This window comes from Balaenoptera acutorostrata, chromosome 20, assembly GCF_949987535.1.
Source record: "Balaenoptera acutorostrata chromosome 20, mBalAcu1.1, whole genome shotgun sequence".
In the NCBI taxonomy this organism is placed as follows: Eukaryota; Metazoa; Chordata; class Mammalia; order Artiodactyla; family Balaenopteridae; genus Balaenoptera; species Balaenoptera acutorostrata.
Window position 1 is genome coordinate 16,768,683 of NC_080083.1, and position 22,739 is coordinate 16,791,421.

The following is a 22,739-nucleotide window of genomic DNA, read 5'->3' on the forward strand; positions in this document are numbered from 1 at the left end:
TGGCAACTGCTGGTAGGCTTTGCTGCCCAGGCAGCTCCAACCCTGAGTTTCAATAAATAGAGGACAAAAGGGTCTGGTCACCCACCAAGCTGGGGAGACAAAGACCTGGAGTGCCAGACAGAGCACGCTGTCGTGTCTGTGACCTCACAAGTGTACATTGTCAAGCATACACCACCTAGGATCATCACACACACAAACCCCGCTTGCACAACATCCTCACATGACACACCGTCTTTACACACACACACACACACACACACACACGTGCATACACATACACATACACACACTTTCCTCAGACACGTAGGACTGAGCTCACATACATCTTCCTTGAAGGGACACATGAGGTTAGGTATACATGTGCCTTTCTCTCAATGTTTGGCTTGGAGCCTGGGTTTCCCCTCCCAGCTCAGAGGAATAGGAACGAGGTGGGTCTTCCTGGCTTGGGCCAGATTATACCGTGGTATAGGGGCTAGGTGTTGTGATGTTTGCCTGGCTGACCCCACAGAAGCCTGTGGTGTTGGACTGGGCCCAGGAGGGGAAACTGTGCAGGTCGAACATGGGGATGCTCCAGGTGTTGATGGCCAGCGTGATGACCAGGACCCCGAGGATGTTGAGCATGAATCCTGCTTGGGCCTGGGGTGAGGAGAGCCAGTCTGAATGAGTGGGTGTTGAGCTGGGCCAGTACCCATCCCTTAGGTGTTCATAGGTGCTCAGGAGCTCTCTCACTAGCAAAACTCTCCCTGGGAAGTCCTCCCTTGGGTCTAACCTGCAGCACTAGGTGATGCCCCCACCACTGGCTTTAATCCCAGTGCTAACAGGGGAAAGGGGAGCTTCCAGAGCCCTGAGTCATCCTCTCTGAGTCCATATCCCTGGGTTCGGGTGCCTGGCATCTTGGTGCCTTCCCTAAATTCCTCACCCCTCCTCTCCCTCTCAGTGGCCTAGGGCTGGCAGGGCCTGAAGGTACTCCAACTGGGGATCATGTTCCAGCCTCCCCTGCTGCCATCCACCCCAACAGGGTCCACTCTAAACTCTGAGAATCTCAGTGACTTTCAGCTACTTTGTGGTCCACCAAGATGGAAAGAAAGAGCAGGGAGTGCTGAGGCATTGGAGACCCCTGCCACTCACCATGTGTGTCACTTTCAGGCCTCCGAATGAGAAGGCGATGGCGTTGGGCGGGGTGGCCACAGGCAGCATGAAGGCCAGGGAGCTGGAAAGCGTGCAGGGGAGCATGACGTAGAGGGGGTGGATGCAGATGGCCTGAGACTGGAGGGGGAGACAGTGGGGCAGAGCTGATCTCAGCCCCCTCCCAGAGGGGAAGGCGTGGCCCCCATTCTCCTGCTTCCCTCTCTGAGGGACAGCCCCCATCCCCACCCCAATACACACTCTGGCCATGAACCCACCACTTCTGCCAGAAGGCACCTGGTGACCTGGAAAGGGCCCCTTGACCTCTCTGGAGGGGATAAGTGTGCAGCCCTGCCCTGTGGGGTGTGGGAAGGGGAGGGACCCATTAAACGGATCTCAAAGGGGCTTGTGGGTGTCATCATCAAAGGCTGCGGGAACGCTCCTGGAGAAGAAGGGGCTGGGGACGCTCCGGGGAGCAATTTCATGCTGTCACCTCAGGAATGACAAGAACAGGAGCTGGGCCAGGGAGGTGGGCGAGGCCACCAGTGAGCCCCATCAGGATACTCCAGGGGTGATGTCATCAGGGATGGAGTGAGTCAGGGGGCAGAGGGCCTTGGGGCCCAAAGTTACTGAAGAGCCTGGGGAAGGGTGGAAGCTCAGGGGTCCTTTCCCAGAAACGAGAGGAGGTGCAGACAGGTCACTCTGACCTTCAGGCAGGGCCCCGGCAGGCAGTGTGGGCAGAAGGCTGCCTGGAGGAGGTTTGTCTGCAGGGCCAGCTCACCATGGAAGCCAAGATGGGCAGGAAGATTGTGGTGGTGGCCACGTTGCTGGTGCACTCAGTGAAGGTGGCGATCAGGAGGCAGAGGATGAAGGCAATGGCGGGAGGCGGCACACTCTCCAGCGGGGTCAGCTTGTCCCCCAGCCACTTTGACAGGCCCGATTCCTGTAGGCAGAGGAGGGTGGTGTGTGGGAGGCTGAGCTGCCTGGGGCCCCAGAGTCCCCTGCTGAGGCTCTGGGAGGGTCCTGCTCTTGCCTGCGCCTCTCTGGAAACTTCAGAGTCGAGGGCAGCTTGGGAGGGAAGATGAGACCCAGCTGAACCCTAGGAGCCGCCTCTACTGCTCTTGAAGGACGGTTGGGTGTGGGCAGAAGGGTCAGATGGGAAGCGAAGGGGCTTTCTTGGGAAACCTGGGGCTTGGTGAGAGTACAGACCTTTGACCCCATTTACTCCTGCTCTCCTGACCTCTCTTCAGGAGGTTCCTGGCCACCCTTAGCCCTCTGCCTGCCCCCTCCAGCCTAGCAGGTTGGGACAGAGGGGACCTTACTCCCAGCAAGGAGGGAGAAGGGGAAGGGCCCTGGTAGAGGCTGGGAAGAGGCCAACAGGGGGACGGGGACAGTTCACAGGGTCAGAAGAGCTCCAAGGTCTTGCCTTGCCCACACCTATAATGCCAGACTGTGAGCCCCAGGGAGCTGGGACTTTATTATATACAATGTTGCCCACTTAGCACCCAGCACCCAGCACAGCGCTTGGCACAGTCAGTGAGCGCTTGATGGATGAACTAACCAATCCCTGACCCAGGAAAGCTCCTGTCCATGCAGTGAATGAGCTTAGCCAGAACACCGAGGTCTGGGGGTGCAGGTTCAGGGATTTCTGTCTTGGATGGAGGCTATGGGGAATGATGACCCGGTCCCCTGAGCCTGGCTGGGTATGATCATGGTGCCCCCTGGTGGCCTCAGCCAGCAAACTGCGTCAACCCAACGCCAGCCAACTACTCCCTGGTGCTAAAGCTTTGGCATTCTCTGTCCGGCAGGCGGTGAGGGGATGGACTGAGTAGTCACCGAGTACAGTCCCTGCTCACCGGAGAAGCCCGCCTTCTCTTTGGCTTTGAGAATCCGACTAGGGAGAGGTCCCTATGGCTTGTGTTCCCTCCCCCTCTCTTAGGGCTCTAACCTGTTTCTCCAGCTGCTGCAAAGGCTCTGCCCACCAGGGGGCTCCCGAGTGGGGGGTCAGGGCTCCCCTGTGTGGGAGAGAATCAGGGCCCCTCTTTCCCTGTCACAGGGTCTCCCTCAAGTGGGTGGGGGAGGGGGCGGGGTCTGTCACCTCACTGCCCTTGGCCAGGGCAAAGCCACCGCCCAGAAGGAGCACGATATTCCAAGGCATCTTCTCTTTAACTATTTTCCAGTTGAGGAGGGCAGGAGGGGCCTTCAGCTTCCCTGGTTTTCCTACTCCCCAAGCAGAAGAGGATGGGTCACCAAGAGCCAACAGGCTTTCCTTCCCTTCCCTTCCCCCCTCTGTACGGGTCTCTATCAGAGCTTAATGCATGTAAGAGAGGGACCCTCAGTTCTGCAACATCATGACTTTGTCCCTGAGTCCCTGTGCCCTTGGCAAATCACCCCAACTTCTCTGGGCTTGGTCTACTCCTGCCGAGTGTGGTCGAAGGGACGTCGCATGCCAGAAGGCGGGGTCTGCCCAGAGGCCCTTCCCTGCCCCAGACCAGGTGCTTACCTGGTTCCTGAGTCAGCCCTGGGATCTTGGAGGGCATGATGAACAAAATTACAGCGATTAAGATGGCTACTGTCCCATCGGATGGCATGCTGCGGGCGGGGCAGGGAGGGCAGGCTTAGCGGCTTAGGGCTGCTCAGGGTCACAGGATGGAGGGGTGCTGGAGAGGAACCCCTCCCACAGATGTGTCCACCCCTCCTGGTAAGTTCCCCCCACCTCAACCCAGCGTTACCTCCTGTTCTGTGTTGGGGGCCCTGCTCCCTTCCCTCCTCCTGGAAGTATTCCTCCTCCCCACGATGCTCACCTTTTCCCATCCTCATCGGAAAAAGCCAGGTTACCCCAGCCGGTGAAAAAGCCTGGTTCCCGAGTGAACCAGAGCACCACCAATAAGACGAAGAGGGTGCTGACAGCCTTTTCTGCAAAGGTCATGGGGCCCAGCAGCTTGTGCTCTCTCCGGATGACTTCGAAGGCTGCTCGCTCTCGCTCCCTCATCTCGTCCCCCAGGCCACAGTTCTTCCGGAAGCTGCAGGTAGGGGTAGGGGTGGGGACAGCTCGTAAGGGCACCACGCCAGGCAGGGGAGCAAGGGGCTCTGATTGCCTGTGGTTTTGTTGTTGTTGTTTTGGCCACGCCACGCGGCTTGCGGGATCTTAGTTCCCAGGCCAGGGAGTGAACCAAGGGCCACAGCAGTGAAAGTGCTGAGTCCCAACCACTGGACTGCCAGGGAACTGCCATGAGTTGTAAAGGTTCCCAAGGTTCTGGAAGAAAAGCAGAAGACTCTGGGGTGTCCTGGCTCTTATTTAGCAGAGGGGAGGCTGAGGATGGGGGATTGGGTTTCCCTGTGCTTGGCCCTCTGTCCTTCCAGGAATTCTCTTGTGCTGAGCCCTCCCTCGCCCAGAGTGAGGAGGCCCTAGAGGCCTAGACCCCAGGCCTCCTTCTGGCCCTGACTCATCACTCCCCGCCTCCAATAGCCTTTCAGGAAATCCTCCCTTCCTTCTCTTACCGCTTCTGGGCATCCTCTGCCAGCCTGGGCCCCACCCACACTGTCCTCTGAGGCACAGGAGTCTGCAGCCCACCTCCATGTGCTTAACTCACTTTGACTTTTAACTTTTCACTTGGGCAAACCTCAACTCCCCTGCTGGACTTGTGAGTTCCTCAAGGGAAAAACCATGCTTCACACATCTTTGAATCCTTTATGTTGCTTAGCACTGTGCTGGTCTCTTTGACTAACACTTTGCTTTGTACCATCCCCAACCTCAATCCAGCCTCCTTGCACCTGCCCAAGCAATTTTACAGCAACGATGCTTAAAAACTCTCAATGGCTCCCCACTGCCTGGGCAGGATGGACAAATAACAACTTATACCACAATAACAGTCATACCACCACACTTAGCCTGTACTATAGCAGACATCACTAATCAATCCCAGACTTGATTCCAACTGAGCTCCAGCAGGGTCTCACATGATTTTCAACTCAGAGCTCTAGTGACTACTAGTAATCAAGGGCTGGAAGTAGGAATAAAACCTCTTTACTACTCTTGGCCTCAAGAACAAGGTCCATACTCTTTATGTGGCACATGAGATTCCCCATAATCTTCCCCTGCCTACTTCTCCAGCTTCATATGCTGATACTCTTTTTCCCTCTTTGCGTTTCAGCCACACAGAACTAGAGTTCCCCCAAACCCAGCATGCTCTTTCTTGCCTCTGTACCTTTGTACAAGCTCTTCCTGCTGCTGGAATGACTTTACCTCGTTCTCTACCTGGCTGACTTCTAACTCTACAAGATTCAGTTCAGGCATCATCTCTGCCAGGGGACTTCTGGAATCTTCACTATCCTGGGCTGTGCTCCCACAGCACCTGGGCTTCTCTCTGTCACTGCTCCTACCTTATCATCACCCATTAGATGGTGAGCTCCAAGGACAGGGACTGTCTAATGCTTCTAGTGTTCTCAGTGCCTAGCAGAGGGCCAGGCACACAGTAGGAGCACAACAAGGACTTTTGTAACTGACCAGGCTCACAGCGTGTGCTTCTTAAGCACCTGCCAAAGGACTGGGGATTGTTATGGAATGGGACCTGGCCTGGGCATCAGGAGATCTGGTTTTCAATCCCAGCACTGACACATCTAGTTGTGTACCATGTCTTGAACCTCAGTTTGCTCATCTGATAGATGGGCTAATACTCTCCAAACAGTAATTCCCTCAAATGGGGGGGGGCAAGTGCACAGCAGGGCCTTGGGAGGGAGAGGCCCTCTCACCAGGATGGTGATTATGCCCTTTTCCGCAGGGCCACCTGGGTACCCAACTGGAAGCTCCTAGAGGGTAAGGGCAGGCACCTGGGCAGCTCTTACCCACTCCACCACTTACTTGAAGCCTAAGAAGAGGAACTGCAGCCACACCCAGGAAAGCAGCAGCAAGATGACCATGGTGGGGAAGGCAAAGGCAAACCAGGAGGCGAAGTTCACCACGTTGTCATTTTCGGGGAAGAGCCTGAAGAGGGATTCAGGCTGCTGTGTGACACTGCCCGGTGACCAGCCTCCTCCATTTGCCCCCCCCAGTCAGAATGCAGACCCCCTCCCACTCGGTCACTCACGAGTTGACCTGGCCTTGCAGCACCAGGTTTGTTGTGGTGCCAGTCAGGGTGGCGATGCCCCCGATGCTGGCCGAGTAGCACACACACAGGCTCATGCCCCGGGTGAAGCGGAGCTGCTCCTCGTCCTGCTGTGCCTTGGGCTCCGAAGGAACAGGCGGGGCAGGGCCGTCCTGCTTGTTGTCTGGGAACAAGGGAGAGCTCAGGTTGGGGATGGGCGCAGGGCCAGTTCTGGGGATCCTGGTGGGGGCTCCAGGGCCTCTGGGGTACCTTGTCACTGAGCAGCCTAGACCCAGGCTGGGGGGAAGGCAGAGGCTGCTTCCAGGTCTGCAAGGGCCAGCACTCCCTGGAGTCTCAGGCCGGAGTGACCCCACAGTCGCCACCTGGCCCAACCCCTCTTTTGAGAGAGGGAAACTGAGGCACAGAGAAGGGAAGAAGACTGTCCGAACCACACAGGAAGAGTGGAGCCTGGGCCCCTGACAGCCCACCCAGGCGTCCGCTCTCGGCTTGCCAGGGTGACCTAGCATCTTGGTTTGCCCAGGACTGAGGGAATTCCCAGCCTGTGGGACTTTTCATTTCAAAACCAGGAAAATCCCAGGCAAACCAGGACACGTTGGTCACTGAACTTCTTGCTTCCCTCTTCTCTCCCTAAACGTGCCAGGATGACTGCTCCTATCATGGGCATCGTCTCAGACCCTCCTCAAGAACTGAGGGTTTGGGGCAGGGCCTGGCATCACCTTTCTCATCAAGCTTGGTCTCTTCCTTCTGGGGACTCGGTTCCTGGAGTTCGAAGGCGGGGTTGTTCTCGCCCTCCTCAACATCCTTGCTCTTGGGCACCTTGTGCAGCTGCTCCAGAACGGCGTGGGCGATGGGCACCATCATGGCCGTGGTGGCCGTGTTGCTGATCCACATAGACAAGAAGGCCGTGACCACCATGAAGCCCAGGATCAGCCTAGCGACGGACAGACAGACACGCTGGTGTTCCAGCATCCCTTCAAGGCCTGGGTGCCCAGAACACCGCCACTCCAGGTCGTCCAGACTTGGTTTGTGGGAACTCACAGGGAGGGCCGCACCCCGATGATGAGGAGCACGCGGAGGGCGATGCGTTTGTGCAGATTCCAGTGCTCCACGGCGAGGGCCACGAGCATCCCCCCGATGAATAGGATGTTGGTGTCCTTAAGGTACTCAGTGCTGACCTGGCAGGTGGGGACAGTTGAGAAGGAGGAAGGGGTCCCCCCGTGCCTCTGGGCTTACAGGGTGCCGATACTGATATTCCCGCAAACGGAGGTTGGTCCCCTGGGCTCTTGGACCCAGATGGAAATGGTCTTTGGATCATCTGCCATTTAATATTAACCAGTTTCCTCTCTTCCTGCCAAACTCGTTCTTTCTCCCCTCAGGAATGACTGAGAGATCATCTAACCTGAATCCACTCCTGTGGCAAGCCATTGACTGGGAGATAAAGCATTTAATGCTCTTTCTAGAAACTAATGCAGCAGTTCTCAGTGTGGTCCCTGGGCCAGCATCATCAACAACCTGGAACTTGCTAGAAATGAAATGCTTGGACCCTGCTCCAGATCTACTGAGTCAGAAACTCTGGGGCAGAGCCAGCAATGTGTTTAACTAGTTCCGCAGGTGATCCTGATGCACGCTCAAGTTTCAGAGCCACTGAACTAGAAGGATACAAACTCTTTAGCTGGCTATCAAGGCCCCCTTTTCCTTCCCTCATCTAGGCCTAGTTGCTCCCACTTTGAATTAACTCTTGGCACCAACCATGCACCCGGCATTTCTAGAATGCCTTCCCCCCGGTCTTCTAGTTGACTCCTCCTCCAGTGCTCCCCAACCTGCCAAGCAGAGGCGGGGACCCCTCTTCCATGTGCCCTGTCTGTGATGAGGCTTCCCCCGTCATCAGCGTCCTAGGGCAGACCCCCCTCCATCCCTGGGAGCACGTCCTCCTGTGGGTGGGGAGGCTTACCACGGAGGCACCCATTATGCCCATCATGGGGAACAGGACGGTGGGGAGGAAGGCGGTGATGGCCAGGGGCAGAGCCTCGGTGCACCAGAGGAGCGCCATGAGGATGATGGTGTAGGCACAGTAAGCTTCCTGCAGGCGGGAGGGGAACAGCAAAGCTGTTGGAGGGGGCAGGCCTGTGTCCCAGAGTCATGTCACCTCCTGTCCCCAGAGAAAGCAGGCCGTTTGTAACAGTGTGGGGAGAGCCTGTGAAACTCACAGTCCTTGATTCCTGAGCCCAAGGTCCCATTTAAAAATAGAAATAGAAAACAAAGCAAAGCACTCACCACCTTGTCTTTAACCTTGGGGGGCCTAGACATTATAATCCAGCCACTGGATTATAATCCAGTCCCCCTGGGGACTGCAGGGGGCTCAGGTGAGGATCCTTACATGAGATGGGGGGCTCATCTAGATGAAACTGGGGCCTGGGAAATGTGGATCCCTGCCTGGCACCCTGGCCTTCCCTGCTTTATCAAGAGCCTGTAAGAATATATTTATTTGTATGACGATTTAAGTAGTATTTCTTCCTTCTGCTAGGAGGTGAGTTCCATGAAGACAGAGTCAATTTTGTATCTGGATCCTTGGAGCTCAGGACCCAGGAGGCTTCAGAGCAAATCTTTTCTGAATGAATAAACCACTGAAAAGTTTTAGGAATAGTGGGGTCTCCTTCCTAGTAATCCTGGCATGACCACTGTTTCACATAACTCCCCCATCCCCGTGTTGTGCGGGGAATTGTGGAGTAAACCCTGAGTCATAGTCTTGTGAGTGTTGGGGTACCAGAGACCCCCCCCCTTTCCCTCATGAGGCTCCCAAAGCTAGAAAGGCCTGACCTCAGGCCTGGGAGGGGACCTGGAGCAGGAATGAAGTCAGACAACCCCAGATGTCAGGGGCCCACCCTCCTTGACAGAGCCTCTCCGCAGGCCTGGGGAGGGGGGATGGGGGAATCATTAGCCAGAAGGAAGCCTCCAGGGAAGGGGGTGCCTGGCATCCGAGCCTCCTCGGGGCACCTGCCCACTCTTTGTTTGCCAAAGGAAGAGGCTGCCTGCTGGGACTATGGGCTGGGGGCTCCTCCTCTCTTACCTGTCTCAACTGCCCTGCCCCTCTTGCTTTCTCCTGGTACAGGCTGGGCTCACCCCTTATACTTCATGCCGTTAGTACCCTGAAGCTTGAAGGAAGGTCTTGGGGAGACGAAGCTGCTGTTTACTGAGTAACTCTTAGGAGCTGGGTGTTTTCACGTTTGTAGTTACAGCCATGGATGAGTGTGGTGGTCTTATGTTATAGATGACCTCCAGAAGGTATGTGGCTTGCTCAAGGTCACAGAACTAGGGAGTGGCAGAGCCAGGCTGGAACCCAGGCAAGGTGTGCAGGATTGCATAATTCTAAGAGCACTCCCCGAGTAGTCTACATCAGTGGCATCCTGGGGGGTGGTGTGGCACCCAGCCTGCCCGGCCAAGTCTGTCTGATGCCAGGCTCACTTTCTTTCCATGAAACTTCCACCACCTTTCTCACCCTGGACATGAACTCATTGGCACAAGGGGTGGGGCCACCTTGATCCTTGAGCAGAGACCCACCCCTCCTCCTCCCCCAGCAGGCGGTAGATTCTGCTGAAGCTGCTGTTTCTTCAACCATTTTCTCACCTGCAGTGTGCACAGCCTGTTACCCATCTTCCCCTGGGGCTAAGGGCAAGCCAGCCCTCTGGACCCTGGTGTGCCCCCCATGCCCTCACCCCCCAGAATTCTCTGGCCAGAGACAAGGAGGGAGGCTGGGCCCGATGACTTTGCTGATTCAAGAAGAAAGCTCTGCTAATAACGACAGCAGAAGTGTCGTTAAGGACTACTCCATGCCAGGCGTGGTGCTCTATGCACTCCAGGTGGTTTTTAATCACACTTAGTTGCTCTGTGAGGTAATGACTATTGTTCCCATTTCATGGATGAAGAAACAAAGGTGCAAATAAATTAAGTAAATGTCTCAAAGTCACACAAATCAGCGAAGAATCCAGGCCATCTGGTTCTTGAGCCCCAGCTTTTTGCCTTCTACCCTGAGCTTGCTCCCTTGCTACTGGAGGGTGTCCCCCAGCCTCAGGTGCGCTGTGACCAGCAGGGTGTACGGGAGTGAGTTAGGGCTCTGGATCCAAATGGAACTGTCTTCGCTGGGGCCTGCCACTTCCTGTTGCCCGGCTCTGGGCAAGTTCCTTCACTTCTGGGTCCCCAACTGCACCCTCCAAAGAGAGCTGTGGGCACCAGTGTGTTGAATCTATGGCTCCTCTACTCCTTTACAACTTCCCTGTGTCCCTCTCCGTGTCTGTCCGTCTGTCTCTGGATCAAAACCCAAAACCACTTTCAAAGTTCCATTCAGAAGCTTTCTCTGGCCCTGGTGGCTCTGGCCCCGTGACCCCATCCCACCCTCCTGGGTAGTCGGTCCAACTGTAGAGTTAGTCGGTCCATAACTCGCTGACCTGCTCTTCCTGGTTCATGGGGCTCTTAAATGGGGCGTGGAATACCCAGGATTCATGAAATTGGATGGGAAAACAATTTCATCTTTTAGCTAACATCTAACTAAGGTTATGAACAGAGGCAACAGAACCATATAGCTGTTGTTTTGTGTGTGCGTTGTGGCGGGGGGGAAAGGGGAGGTGCCTTGCCGTGCAGCTTGCGGGATCTTAGTTCCCCGAGCAGGAATCGAACCCGGGCCCGCAGCAGTGAAAGCGCGCCGAGTCCTAATCACTGGACCACCAGGGAATTCCCAAAACCATATAGCTGTTAACGGTGCTATGGGCGATTTTGTCACAGATATTTGATTGTGGCTGTCAGCTGTTAGGTACCTGCACAGATTAGTGGTTGCAATGGACCCAAAATATATCTCAAAATATTGTTTACATCCATCACTATTTTGAAATTATGGTAGTTATTATACCAACACTAGATCTTATTTAATGCTTTAATAAGGAAGCACCTGTATTTCTGAATTGCAATTAATTTTTTCATATTTTTATAACTATTTCAAAATGGTTGGTTTCCTTTGTCATCCTATACATTTTATTTTGTGCATTTCAGAGCAGTATTCTGAGAAGGGCCCACAGTCTTCACCAGACAGCCAGTGGCATTCATGGCTCAGAAATGGGAACAGAACCTGGGGGATCCTTTCTCCTTGGCCCCGTAATGTGTCTGATTCCACGATCTGTATCCCCATTGTTAGAAGTGGGAAGTCGGGAATCAGACCTGGGCTCCAGGGCCACCTTATACTCTCTGCCTTGTTGCCCAGCTCAACGCATCTTGGGCTGGCCAAGCTCAGCTGGTGGCCTATGGCATGGGACCCAACTGGCTTACTCCCCAGTCATGCTACATTGCACGACTCCATATGCCATTGGCACAGGGCACAGCCTGCACCCTGTCTGAGGCAGCCCCTCCTGGAGCTCAGATACCAGCAGGGAAGAGTTTTCTCTTGGCGGCTAATGCTCTTCTTTCTACCTCTGTCAGTACGTCCTCCTTCTGCAGGCCAGCAGGCTAGTTGTTCCCCAGCTGTTCCTTGGCTGTAGAATGTACTCCTTTCTCAGCCTGGGCTCTGGAGGACAGGGGTCAACTTTCTTTCACCTCCCTGTCTCTAGCCCCTCCCTCTTTTGCTGGTGCTGGCCTGGGTCTATAAATCCTTCCTTCCCACTTGGGCCCCTGGCCCTGCTGTGCCAGGAAACTACCGTGGTCAGATCCCCATTCCTCTCTCCCCCCAGGCTGTCCCTGCTATTGAGCGGCAGGCACTGGGCCTCCTGCCTGCTCATCAGGCTTTCACTGGACAAATAACCTCTCTGCTCCAGGTCTCCAGTCCTGCTGGTTCAACACTTCCAATGTTCCCCTTTACTTCTCTCCAGCTCTGGGCCAATAGCCTGGTCCAAGCCCTTGCATCTGTTACCAAGATTTCTGCAAGAGCTTCCTTATTCACCTCGTAGCTTCCTCTTTTGCCCCTGAAATCTCTTCTTGCTGTAGCCAGAGTGATCTTGAGGCACAAACCTGTTTAATCCACACCCTGCCCCCCAACACACACACACACACACACACACACACACCTCAAAGCAGCTCAAATCCCTGCAGGCTTTCCCACTGCTCTTAGGAAAATTTGGGGGCTGGTCTGTGTCTCTCCTCCTTGCTCTCTCTGGTCCAGCCACAGTGGCCCTCTTCCAGTTTCTCAAATGCTGCATCTTCCCTATAGCCACAGGGCATTTGTATCTAATCTCCTCTCTTCCCTCCCCACTTTGCTCACCTGATGTCTACTCATTCTTGAGATCTTAACTCAAATATTCCTTTTTCAGGGAAGCCTCCATGGGTTTCAGGAGTATATTCCCCAGTTTTCACAGCCTATGCCGCTGTACCTCTTCTGCAGAGCACTCATCACGGTCTGTAGTTAAACATTTGCTTTCACGAATTTCTCATGATGAATATCAACCTTTGTCGCCAGACCATACTCTCCAGGGAGCAGGGTCTGGGTCTGTTTCTGCTCACACCAGCAGGGTGCCTGGCACCTCTACGGAGCTGACACTGGATAAATGAGTGAAGGAATGTCAGACACTGGGGTACAGACATGAATCAGAACTGGCCCCGGCCTTCAGGGGGTCTGAGTGCCCTGTGTGGGCTGGTCCGTAGTCACGGCGGGCTGCCTGGCAAAGCCAACAATGAAGAGAAGAGATAAAGCCTCAGATGGCTTCCAAACCCCAAGGCTGGCAACTTTCTTCTTTTGTGATAGGAAACAAGGGTCAGAGGTCAGAAAACCTGAGTGCCCAGGCCCAGCTTTATTGCCGCATGTCCTTGGGCAAGCTATTTAACCTCTCTCAGCTTTGGGTTTTTTTTTTTTTTTGATAAGAAATATTGAGCATTTCCAACTATACACACATTACTGTCTTTTATGCAGGGTCCTTTTCTACAAATGAGAATAAGAGAAACACCCTCCTTGCTGGGTTATTGTGAGGATGAGGGGTGTGACTGCGAAGGTCTAAGCTGTAAAGGAGTGTAGATGGCAGTGAGCCGATGGCTGGGTTGGCCTTGGCACAGAAACCTGCTCCCGGGCTGCTGGGGAACCAGGGTGGATGCGTGACATACAGATGAAGACTCTGGACACTGGGTGTGGGCAGGGTGGGGACCTGTGGGCATCACGGCCTTTACCTGTTACGGGCACAGAGCAGCCTGTGGCCATTGGGCAGCAGCAAAAACGCCCACAGTCTCAAAGGTGTCACATTTTATTCGTCCTGGTGATTGAAGGTTAGCCCCGGGGTGGGCTACTCCCACTGCCCCTCTGCGCCTGGTAAGTAGGGATGCTGCTGGGAAGTGAGGCAAGGCCCTGGGTGGCAGCCAGCACCACTGCAAAGGAGAGACCAGAGAATGGGGTCCCAGAGAAGGGGCCCCTTCTCCGAGCCTCCCTCCATCTGGGCTGAGGAAGGCTTCCAGAGAGGGCACACTGAGTGGGTACTGAGGGATGAATAGGAGTTCTGTGGGTGGGCAAAAGGTGTTAGCGTGAGGGAGTAAGCACAGAGGGAACGGAATGAGGCATAAAAGATCAAGATACATTCTTGTGGGGTAAGTGATGTAATGCTCGGAAAGAGCCTCGCCTGCCTGCTGTGAGAGGAATCTAGGACTTTATCTGGAAGACAAAGGTGAAAACGGGAGGCCCTTGAAGGACTGTAAACCAAGAGGGTGACACGGTCAGGTTAGGGTTTCTATTAAAAGATTACGCTGATGCTGCCATATGTGTTTTTTTAAAATGTGTCCACAGGTGTTTGTATACCCATAGGAAAAATCTCTGATTCGGGGATTCTTACCCTTTTTTGGTACCAGGATTCCCTTGGCAGCCTGATGAAGCCTTCCAACTCCTTCTTAGAATAATGTTTTTAAATGCATTAAATAAAATGCACAGGATTACAAAGGAAACCAATTATATCAAAATACAGTTATTAAAATATGAAAAAATGGGTAAGATAGTGATATAATGTGACTCTTTCTTAACTACTAAGCTCTTCACTGGCTAATGGCTACTGTCATTTCAAAGTCATGGTTAACATAATATGTCAAGGGACTGGCAACAGCTCTCAGATGATTTGAAAATATCTCTGATTCCTACTGGTGGCAAAGTCAAAAATATCGCTCTTTACTATCGCGGTTTGTTGTCTACATTCATCACAGAAGGAAATGTTTCACTCTTTTGTGCTGTTGGACTTTGTGCAATGTGCATGTGTCACCTAATTAAATAAATCAATCACCTCAAGATGAAAATAGGGGGCTTACACCTGCGATAACGTGGCAGGTGGATTGGCAGACATAGAAGCTGGGAGGTGACAGGTGGCCATGCTGGGATATCCAGTGGGGAGAAGACAGGGGCTCAGAGAAGTCATGGCAGTAAAGACGGAGAGAGAGGACAGACTCCAGAGATGTTAGGAGACAGAAGACAGAGGGTTTGAGTGATGGCTGCTGGGGCGGGTGGGAGGAGGAAAGCTCCAGGTGCCTTTCCTGAGTGTCTAGGTGCGTAGTGACCCCAAGGAGAGGAGCCATGTGACAGGACTTGGGGAAGAAGGTGCAGAGTGGTCTGGGTGTGTGTGTGTGTGTGTGTGTGTGTGTGTGTGTGTGATATTCATTCCAGGAATAATAGGCCCATCCAAATGCCGAATACCTTTGAGAGACTAAACATAAAAGGCGACAATGGCCAGTCCATACGCAAATATATGTCCTACAATCTCTGCAGCAAACAGCCCTGTAGCCAAACCACCACCTCCCTAGCAACTGACCCCAAATGGGCAGGATTTGCTCAATGACCGCCAGCCTCCTTAATTTTCTATCCCCACTCGCTACCTCCACTTCCAACTCAGGACTAATCAGCGAAAGGCAAATGTGCTCTCGTAACAATCAGAGAGGATACCCCACTTCTAATTAGCCCCCCTCCAGCTTCCCCCTGCCAACAACCTCCAGTCAGGGCACACCTGAAGCCTTCCCTCTTTCCATTCTAAAGCGTCCCCACCCCCTGCCTTTGAGGCTCTGCCGAAAGCAAGGATGGAGGCTGATTCCCTTCCTAGCCTCGCCTGATCTCATTTGAGTGATCTTTGTTTACTTCTGCACCTTAACGTGAATGCGTTTGTTGCATCATCTTCTGCTTTAAGAGGCCAAAGGGGAAAACAATGGGTCTGAGTGTCAGAGAAAACAAAAGTGCGGGGGAGAGTCCTGACATCACAGTTTGGGCCAGGACCAGGGCCAGGCCCGCCTGTGTCCCCTAAAGAGCAAACCAGCAGGTGGGAGTTGATGATGAGAGAAGCGTTCCCGCACTCCTGTGCATCTGAGCCCTACAACTGCCCTGGGCCCTGCTGCTGGATTCCGTTCAGGAAACTGTACTGCTAAAGAGTCTCCTTTGCTTTCCCATTCTTGACCTTCACCTAGCAGGTGCTGGAAGTGTGGACATGATTTGGTAATCTGGGGGTGAAGTTCGAGTTGGGGAACGTTCTCTCTCTTCTCCAGGGATCTCCCTGGCTTTGGAGGCTGGCCCCTACTCCCAGGACCTTCAGAGGCCAGAAAACCAGACTTCATGCGGTCCAGTGCTGATCGAGGCCACACTTAGGGACCACACCTCACTGCCGTGGGGGTGTTGACCAGACACACCCCGCGTTCCTGTTTCATTGGTGGGAACACCAAGGCCCTCATGAACAGGAGAAGTAGTCTATGGAAATAAGTCAGGCATCTACACGATGCCCGAAACACTGTGTTGTGTTTTCCGGGGGCCCGGAATTCAGACAAGGGGCAGAGGGTTCAGGGAAGCATTGTTTATCAGGGAGGATAGAGGCAGGCCCCGGAAGCGAGGTCCAAATTCCTTGCACAGTTTTCATGCCCGTAATCCTGGTCTGTCTTTGGGGTTCAGGAATAGCTTGCAGTAAGGGTATTTTAGTCACACAGATTTTAAAGTGCATGTGCACACACACACCTACTGTTCTTATACCCTAGGAATGCAGGGGATTCAGAGTAAGAAATCCTGCCCTCTGTTCTTACTGTAAATACAGTCTGAATTTCAGCTAAGCTCTGTTCTGGCAAACATGACACCACGGGCAGATAGTTTTCACAGATGATTCTTTTGGGTCCTGGGAGGTATTTGCATTTTCGACTCTAACTTACTAGCTCTTTGACCTCTGAGTAAGTATTTATCCCTCGTGACCCTCAGCATAAAATCCTCACTCCTTCCCCGACGTTATAGGGCTGACATTGGCTGGCCTCTCCCTACCTCTCTAAACTTAACCTCAGTCATCTTCTGCTCTCTCAGGTCCACATGCCGTGCCGGCCTCATTTATCCCTCCACCTTGCCAAGCTCACCCCTGGCCTTGGGTTTTGCACTACGTGTTCTGCCTAGACGGCTCTTGGCCCAGAGCTGTGCTTGGCTGGCTCTTACTTGCCAGTCAGGTCCTAGGGGAAATATCAGCACCCCAGGAGGCCTTCTCTGATCACCGCATCTACAGCAGCCCCTCCCCAAGCCATAGTCACGGCCTGCTGTATGGTTTTCACTGCATGGACAGTATATGCTTTTTGTGTGTCCCTCCACACACCCCCGCACCCCCAGGATCGCAAATTCCCCTGAATCCTACCTCCCACCCTCTGCACCTAAACTGTACCTGTCACACGATACTTGTTCCCTAATAAATGAATGAGTGGATGAGTGAATGAATAGATGTAAGGTTTCTGGCACACTGATGGTGCTTCTTTGGTATCTGGTTGCAGGGTTGGGGAAGCACTGAGAAGACTTCAGGCCTCACTGGCCCCCAACCACTGGGACCCCCCTGTGGGCGATGGGCATTTCTAGGATTCTGTTGCTGACTCCTCAAACACTCCTTACTATTTCCAATCCCCATGCCTTTGCTCCTGCCATTCCCTTCACCTGGCCTGCCCTCTACTGATGCCTCTGACTGTTGAAATCTCGCTCAGCCTTCAAGGCCCAACTCAGATTCTCCCTTAACTCAGTTGGAAGGATTTTCTCCCTCCCCTGAGCTCCTGCAGACTTCTGGCTATACTCCGTGTGGCATGAACCCGTGGTCCTCTAGATTGAAAGCAACTTGAGGACAGAACATCTGTATTCCTTTTTGGTAACCCCCAGCACAGAGCAAGAGCTCGACAGACATCCCAGACTGAACGACAGTGGAAGGATTGGCTGACGGCTGGATGGACATGACGGTAGATGGCTCAAGTGGTGACTCTGCATCCTTAGACAGCCTTAGCCAAGGCCAGATTCCAGTCCAGACTTTGCCTTTTTCTAGCTGGGACTTGAGGCAAATTCTTTTATCACTCTGGACCTCAATTTACATGTCTGTAAAATGGAGACAACAGTAGTAACCTCACAGTAACTCAGAGGTTATTGCGAGAAATAAATGGGTTAGTGTTTTGAAGTGCTTGGTACAATGACTAGCACACAAAAAAATACTGAAGAAATGTCAACAAGTATTATGTGGACACAGGTCTGAGCCTAGTCTGGGCCTCCTCTTTCCCACTTCAGGGCCCAGGGGCATGGAGGTAAGCTCGGGATCCACTGCAGAGAGCAGGGACTCAGCAGGAAGTCACAACGGGGCCCTCTTTGCCCACATTCATTCATTTGACAAATATTTGTTGAACACCTACTATGTGCCAGGTACTGGGGGTTCTGCATGGAAAAAGACAAAGTCCCTGCCTTCACGGAGCCTACATTCTAATGTAGGGGGGTCAGAGAATAAATAGAAAATAAAGGAATACATCATTTCAGAGAGCGAAAGCCCTTTAAATAACAGGTGTTTGTAATAAAGAATGACTGGTGCTGCTCAGAGAAGCCTTTTCTGAGGACGTGGATTTCAGCTGACATGTAAGAAGTGAGAGGGAGGCCTCTGGGAGAAGAACATTGCAGGCAGGAAGATGAGCAATTTGAGGAAGAGAGAGGCTGGAGAAGAGCAAATAAGAGGTAGGATACGGGGCAGGAGCCCCCGACGACTCGTGGCTACCCTGAGAGGTTTGGATTTTATTTTAAGTTTGACGAGAAGCCTATGTGGGGTTTTAAGCAGGGTAGTGATCTTATGTTTGGAATAGATCATCCTGGAGTTTGGGTGAAGAACGGTCTGGGGACATAGAGAACAGACTTCTGGTTGCCAAGGGGGAGGTGGAGGTGGGGGAGGGATGGACTGGGAGTTTGGGGTTAGCAGATGCAAACTATTATATAGAGAATGGATAAACCACAAGGTCCTACTGTATACCACAGGGAACTATATTCAATATCCTGTGATAAACCATAATGGAAAAGAATATAAAAAAGAATGTACATATATGTACAACTGAATCACTTTGTTATACAGCAGAAATTAACACAACATTGTAAATCAACTTTACTTCAATTAAAAAAAAAAAGAATGGTCTGGGGAGGAGTAGGGATGGGAGAGAAACGATGGCGGCCAGGACCAGAGTGGAGGTAGTGGAAAGCGATTCCATTCAGTGTATTTTTGGCGAAAACACTGGTCAACAGGACCTGCTGGTGCTTGTGGAAGTGAAGGAAAGCAAGGCATCAGGAATGGCTCTGAGGTGGACGGTTGAGCCATATCTTGATGAGTAAGATCGCGGGGGGCGTCAGCTGAGATGAGTAATCAGGGTTGTGATCTGGATATGCCAACGTGTACGCTGCGTGAAAGGAAATGTTCGGGGGGGAGGTGTCCAGTGTTAGTTGGATAACACAAGTTTAGAAATTAGAGCTGGGGTTTCAGATTGGGGAATCATCAGCATAGAGATGCTTTTTAAGGCAGGAGACAACAGAAGATCACCTGGGGGAGAGTGAGGATAGGGAGAAGGAGCCAGGAAAAGTGGTCAAAGGTAAAGGAAAACCAGGAGAAGCCAAAAGAAGACAGCATAGCAAAGAGGAGGTGACCAGCTGTGACAAACGCTGCCGAGTGGTTGAGGAAGGCGAGCATGGAACAGGGGTTTGGTGACACGGACGCTGATGGGAACTTGACAAGAGCCCTCGGTAGGCAGAGTCCTGGAGACTGGAGCTGTCTGTCTAAGGAGAGGTGGGTGGTGTAGTCAGTCTCTGAGGCCTTTTGTGAGAGAGAGCAGAGAAAGAAGGTATCTGTGGAGGGACTGTGGGACTGCAGGAGGGTTTGTTTGTCTTTTAATGTGAGAGGGATTAGAGCTTGTTTGCATGCTGATGGGAGAGATGAGGCAAAGAGGGAAAAGTTGATGATGCAGGAGAGGAGAGGATAATTACAGGAGCAAAGTCCTTTAGAGGGACTGGTATCCAGGGCCCCAGTGGAGGGGCTGGCTTCCACAGATGGAACCTGGGACAGTTCATCTGAATCAGGACAGGGGAGACAACATCTGTAGGCGGGAAGCAGGCGGCAGGGAGGGGTACAGCACAGGGAAGACAGGGGCTCCTGACACATCGCACTCCCGCAAGGAGGCCTGGCTTCTCATACTGACTCAGGCTTTCCCGAGTGACCGAGGGCAAGTTTCTAAATCTTTCTGGGCTGTACCTTCTTGGGGAGTAAAATGGGAATCACAGTTCCTGTCTGTCCTTCCTTCCGGGATTAACACACTTGGCTCAGCCTGTCTGGAAACTGATCTGATGGGTCCCTAGCATAGAGATGCCACTGGCTTTGGCATGGGATAAGGGTCATCTCAAAGGTCAGCCAGGCCCTGTCACCTACCAGGAGCTGTGCCACTACCTCCCTAGTTCCTTACCCTTCTGGGATACCTTGAACAAAAATCTTGCCTCGATTTCCCTGTCTGTGACTAAAGGAAGCAAATGGCTCAATGGGCAAGTGAGGGTGGGGCGGTGGGTGTGGGGTGAGGCCAGGGCCAGGATTCGGTCTCAGGCTTCCGGAGGCAGGCAGCACAGGCTTTGTAGCCCGGCCACACCCCCAGCTCTGCCACTGCCTATCTATGCCACTTGCCAGAGGGAGGTTTCCTGTGAAGCTTGGACTTCAAGGCCACCTCCTGGACCTACCCTTCCCAAAGTCCCGTGTTAATCTTAGATTCATAATTTTGTCTTCTTTTACTAACAAGGGGGGCCCCAAAGTGTATACTATCTGACCTCCAGAAAACAGGATCTGCCCTGGGATTTTGGGTGACTTAACTTCACTTTCCCCATCTGTAAAATGGGAGTCAGACCTGCCTCATAAGATGGGAGAGAGGGTTCCTGGGTACATGGTACAGGGTATGCAGTGGGGGCTCCAGTAAATGAGAGCCGAAATTATGACTCCTGCTGCTTGCATGGGGGTGGGCAGGAAGCAGTGGCATTTGCCCCTCCGTTCAAGGTGTGCAGCTGTATTGCCCACTGTCAGGATCTCCTCGTTCAATTCCCACCCCTCCTCCGCAGGAGACTTAGCTCTTGGGATCACAGGTGAGTGCCTTCTCTTTCTGTTTGTACTCTTAACTGCACAAACTGCCTGAGACCAGCTTCCTCCTAATCCCCTTCCTTCCCTCTCAAGCAGCTAGCCCGGATCATACCCTCCCAATCAACCTCAACTGCTTCCATCTGCACCTCCTTTACGGAGCTGGTTTCCTGCCTCCCAAGGGAGTAGATACCAAGTGCACCTAAGCAATTCACATTGGGCTCCTACTATTGGGTGCCAAACAAAAGCCCCCATTGACCTCTTAGTCCTCAGGCCTCGGGAGGACCAGGAGGTGACAGCCTAGGCTGTCAGGCTAGGAGGGATGAGTGGGTGATGCTGGTCCTGAGGATGCCCAACCCCAGGGCCAGACGGCCCCTCCCCTGCTCCCTTGGAGCTTCTCTGTGCCCAGGACCCCACGTCCTTACCTTAGTTGGGATGAGGATGGGCAGAGGCAGCAGGATAATGGGTAAGAAGAATACAATCAGGTAGAAGCGATAGGCCCACAGGCCCTGCCAGCAGGTGGCCATGGTGTGGATCCACGTGGGCTGCCGGGTCACCCTCCAGATCCAGGGAACTGCAGGACCGACAGTGCAGCAGGTAGGCGGCTAGGCAGGCTTATATAAAGCCGCTGGAGGGTTAACCATTGACCCACCCTGGCAATCAGAGTGTTTTTGGAGTCCGGGAGGTGAGAGTAAGGAAGAGGGATCTGCAGGAAGTGTAAAGATCAGGAAGACTTTGCAAAGAAAAGGAGGAGGGCAAGATCAAGGAATAAAGCCTTCAGTTTCTTTCAAGAAGTTGAGCCCAGAGTTAATTCCTTCTGTGTGTGGGCTACTAAGGGCTGAATATGGAAGGAGCAGGAGAGGGAAGGGTGCCTGGGAAGCCCCACAGCCGGCATCCACAGAGCAAGACCCAGAGCACCCTCCCCAGCCCAGGCCCCCTCTCTCCTCTTACTCCTCCAAAGAGGAGTTCTCTGAGCAGTTTATACAGGGCCTTGGGTGGGGCAGCCCAGCCTCCAGAGACATCCTGCCCTCTGGGGATTTCCAGTCTAGGACTGAGGAAGGGCTGGAGCAAGCCCTTCTCCTTCCAGGTATCAAGGAAACTGTCAGAGCCACTGGAACTGACCAACTCGTATTCACTGTGTGCTGTGTGATGCACTGACAATTATTTTTTTGGCTGCACTGCGCAGCATGTGGGATCTTAGTTCTCTGACCAGGGCTTGAACCTGCTCCCCCTGCGCTGGAAGTGCGGAGTCTTAACCACTGGACCGCCAGGGAAGCCCTCTGCACTGACTTAATTTGGGAACAGCCACTTCCTTGTTGATGTGTTGATGTATGATAGGTATACAGTAAAGGTTCACTTTTGTAGGTTCTTCCTGGCCCCCACTCCCAACCCCAAGCTCCCATGGAACACCGGCAAAGATTGTTTCATATTCTGGAAACACATTTAATCTCTCCATCCATCCATCCATCCACCAAACAAGTATTTGACACTGATTATATCATCAGCCCTGGACTCGGTGTTAAGGATGCAGAGAGATTAAAATGCTGCTAGTAATAGTCAACATTTGTTCAGCATTCAGTACAAGCTTATTAGTTTACTATTTCATTTACTCTGTACAACCACACCAGGAGTTAGGTGTTACTATTCCATTTTACAGTTGGGGTAACCGAGGCCCCAAGACACAAGCCAGCCAGAATTCAAACATGCTTTAGGAGTGCCCTGGGGAGGTCCAAACCAGTATGGCAACTCCAGGTGAAAGGAAACAGTAGGAGTATTGAGCAAAGGCTCTTGGAAAAGGTGACACCTCAGTGAAGACTTGAAGGTTGAGTCTAATTTGGCCCCAAGGTGACAGAGGTATGATCACAAGCAGCGGCAAGAGTGAGCCAAGACCTGGAGGATGGAGTGTGTGGATATATCTACCCAGAGCCTCTGTCTCTTGCTACCCTCCCACCTCCCCACCCCAAACAGCTCAGAGTAGAAGCTCAATCCATATTTCTGTTGATTATTCAAGTGTGATGATCTGTGTGCCGGGACAAGAAGGCAGGGTGTCTCAGAGAGATGGTTTCAGGAAGTCAACACAGCCTGGGCAAAGATGTGAAAGGAAGAAGGTTCTGAGTGGTTGGAAAGTGGGTGTGTGGGACCAGGTCTGAGAGCTGGTGACCACGTTTCCAGGGAGTAC

At 53.0% G+C, this 22,739-nt stretch overlaps 1 protein-coding gene across 1 annotated transcript; it reads right to left on the reverse strand.

The window, feature by feature from the left end:
* Positions 1-259: 259 nt before the first annotated feature.
* On the reverse strand, positions 260-21,134 carry SLC13A2 (solute carrier family 13 member 2). The gene is made up of 12 exons (XM_007183892.2): positions 20,986-21,134; positions 8,182-8,310; positions 7,269-7,405; positions 6,947-7,161; positions 6,213-6,393; positions 5,987-6,109; positions 3,930-4,148; positions 3,629-3,717; positions 3,224-3,345; positions 1,907-2,068; positions 1,129-1,266; positions 260-636 (listed from the first exon to the last, which is right to left on the reverse strand). The coding sequence occupies exons 1-12, from the start codon at positions 21,085-21,087 to the stop codon at positions 454-456; spliced, it is 1,800 nt and encodes a 599-aa protein (XP_007183954.1). The 5' UTR covers positions 21,088-21,134; the 3' UTR covers positions 260-453.
* Positions 21,135-22,739: the final 1,605 nt, after the last annotated feature.

Excerpts from the sequence above, each read along its gene's own strand:
- SLC13A2 (XM_007183892.2), bottom strand. The coding sequence starts at position 21,087 with ATGGCCACCTGCTGGCAGGGCCTGTGGGCCTATCGCTTCTACCTGATT. Across the intron at positions 1,267-1,906 it reads TGCCCATCTTGGCTTCCATG|TCTCAGGCCATCTGCATCCA; the intron begins GTGAGCTGGCCC and ends CTCCCCCTCCAG. Across the intron at positions 637-1,128 it reads GCCTGAAAGTGACACACATG|GCCCAAGCAGGATTCATGCT; the intron begins GTGAGTGGCAGG and ends TCCTCACCCCAG.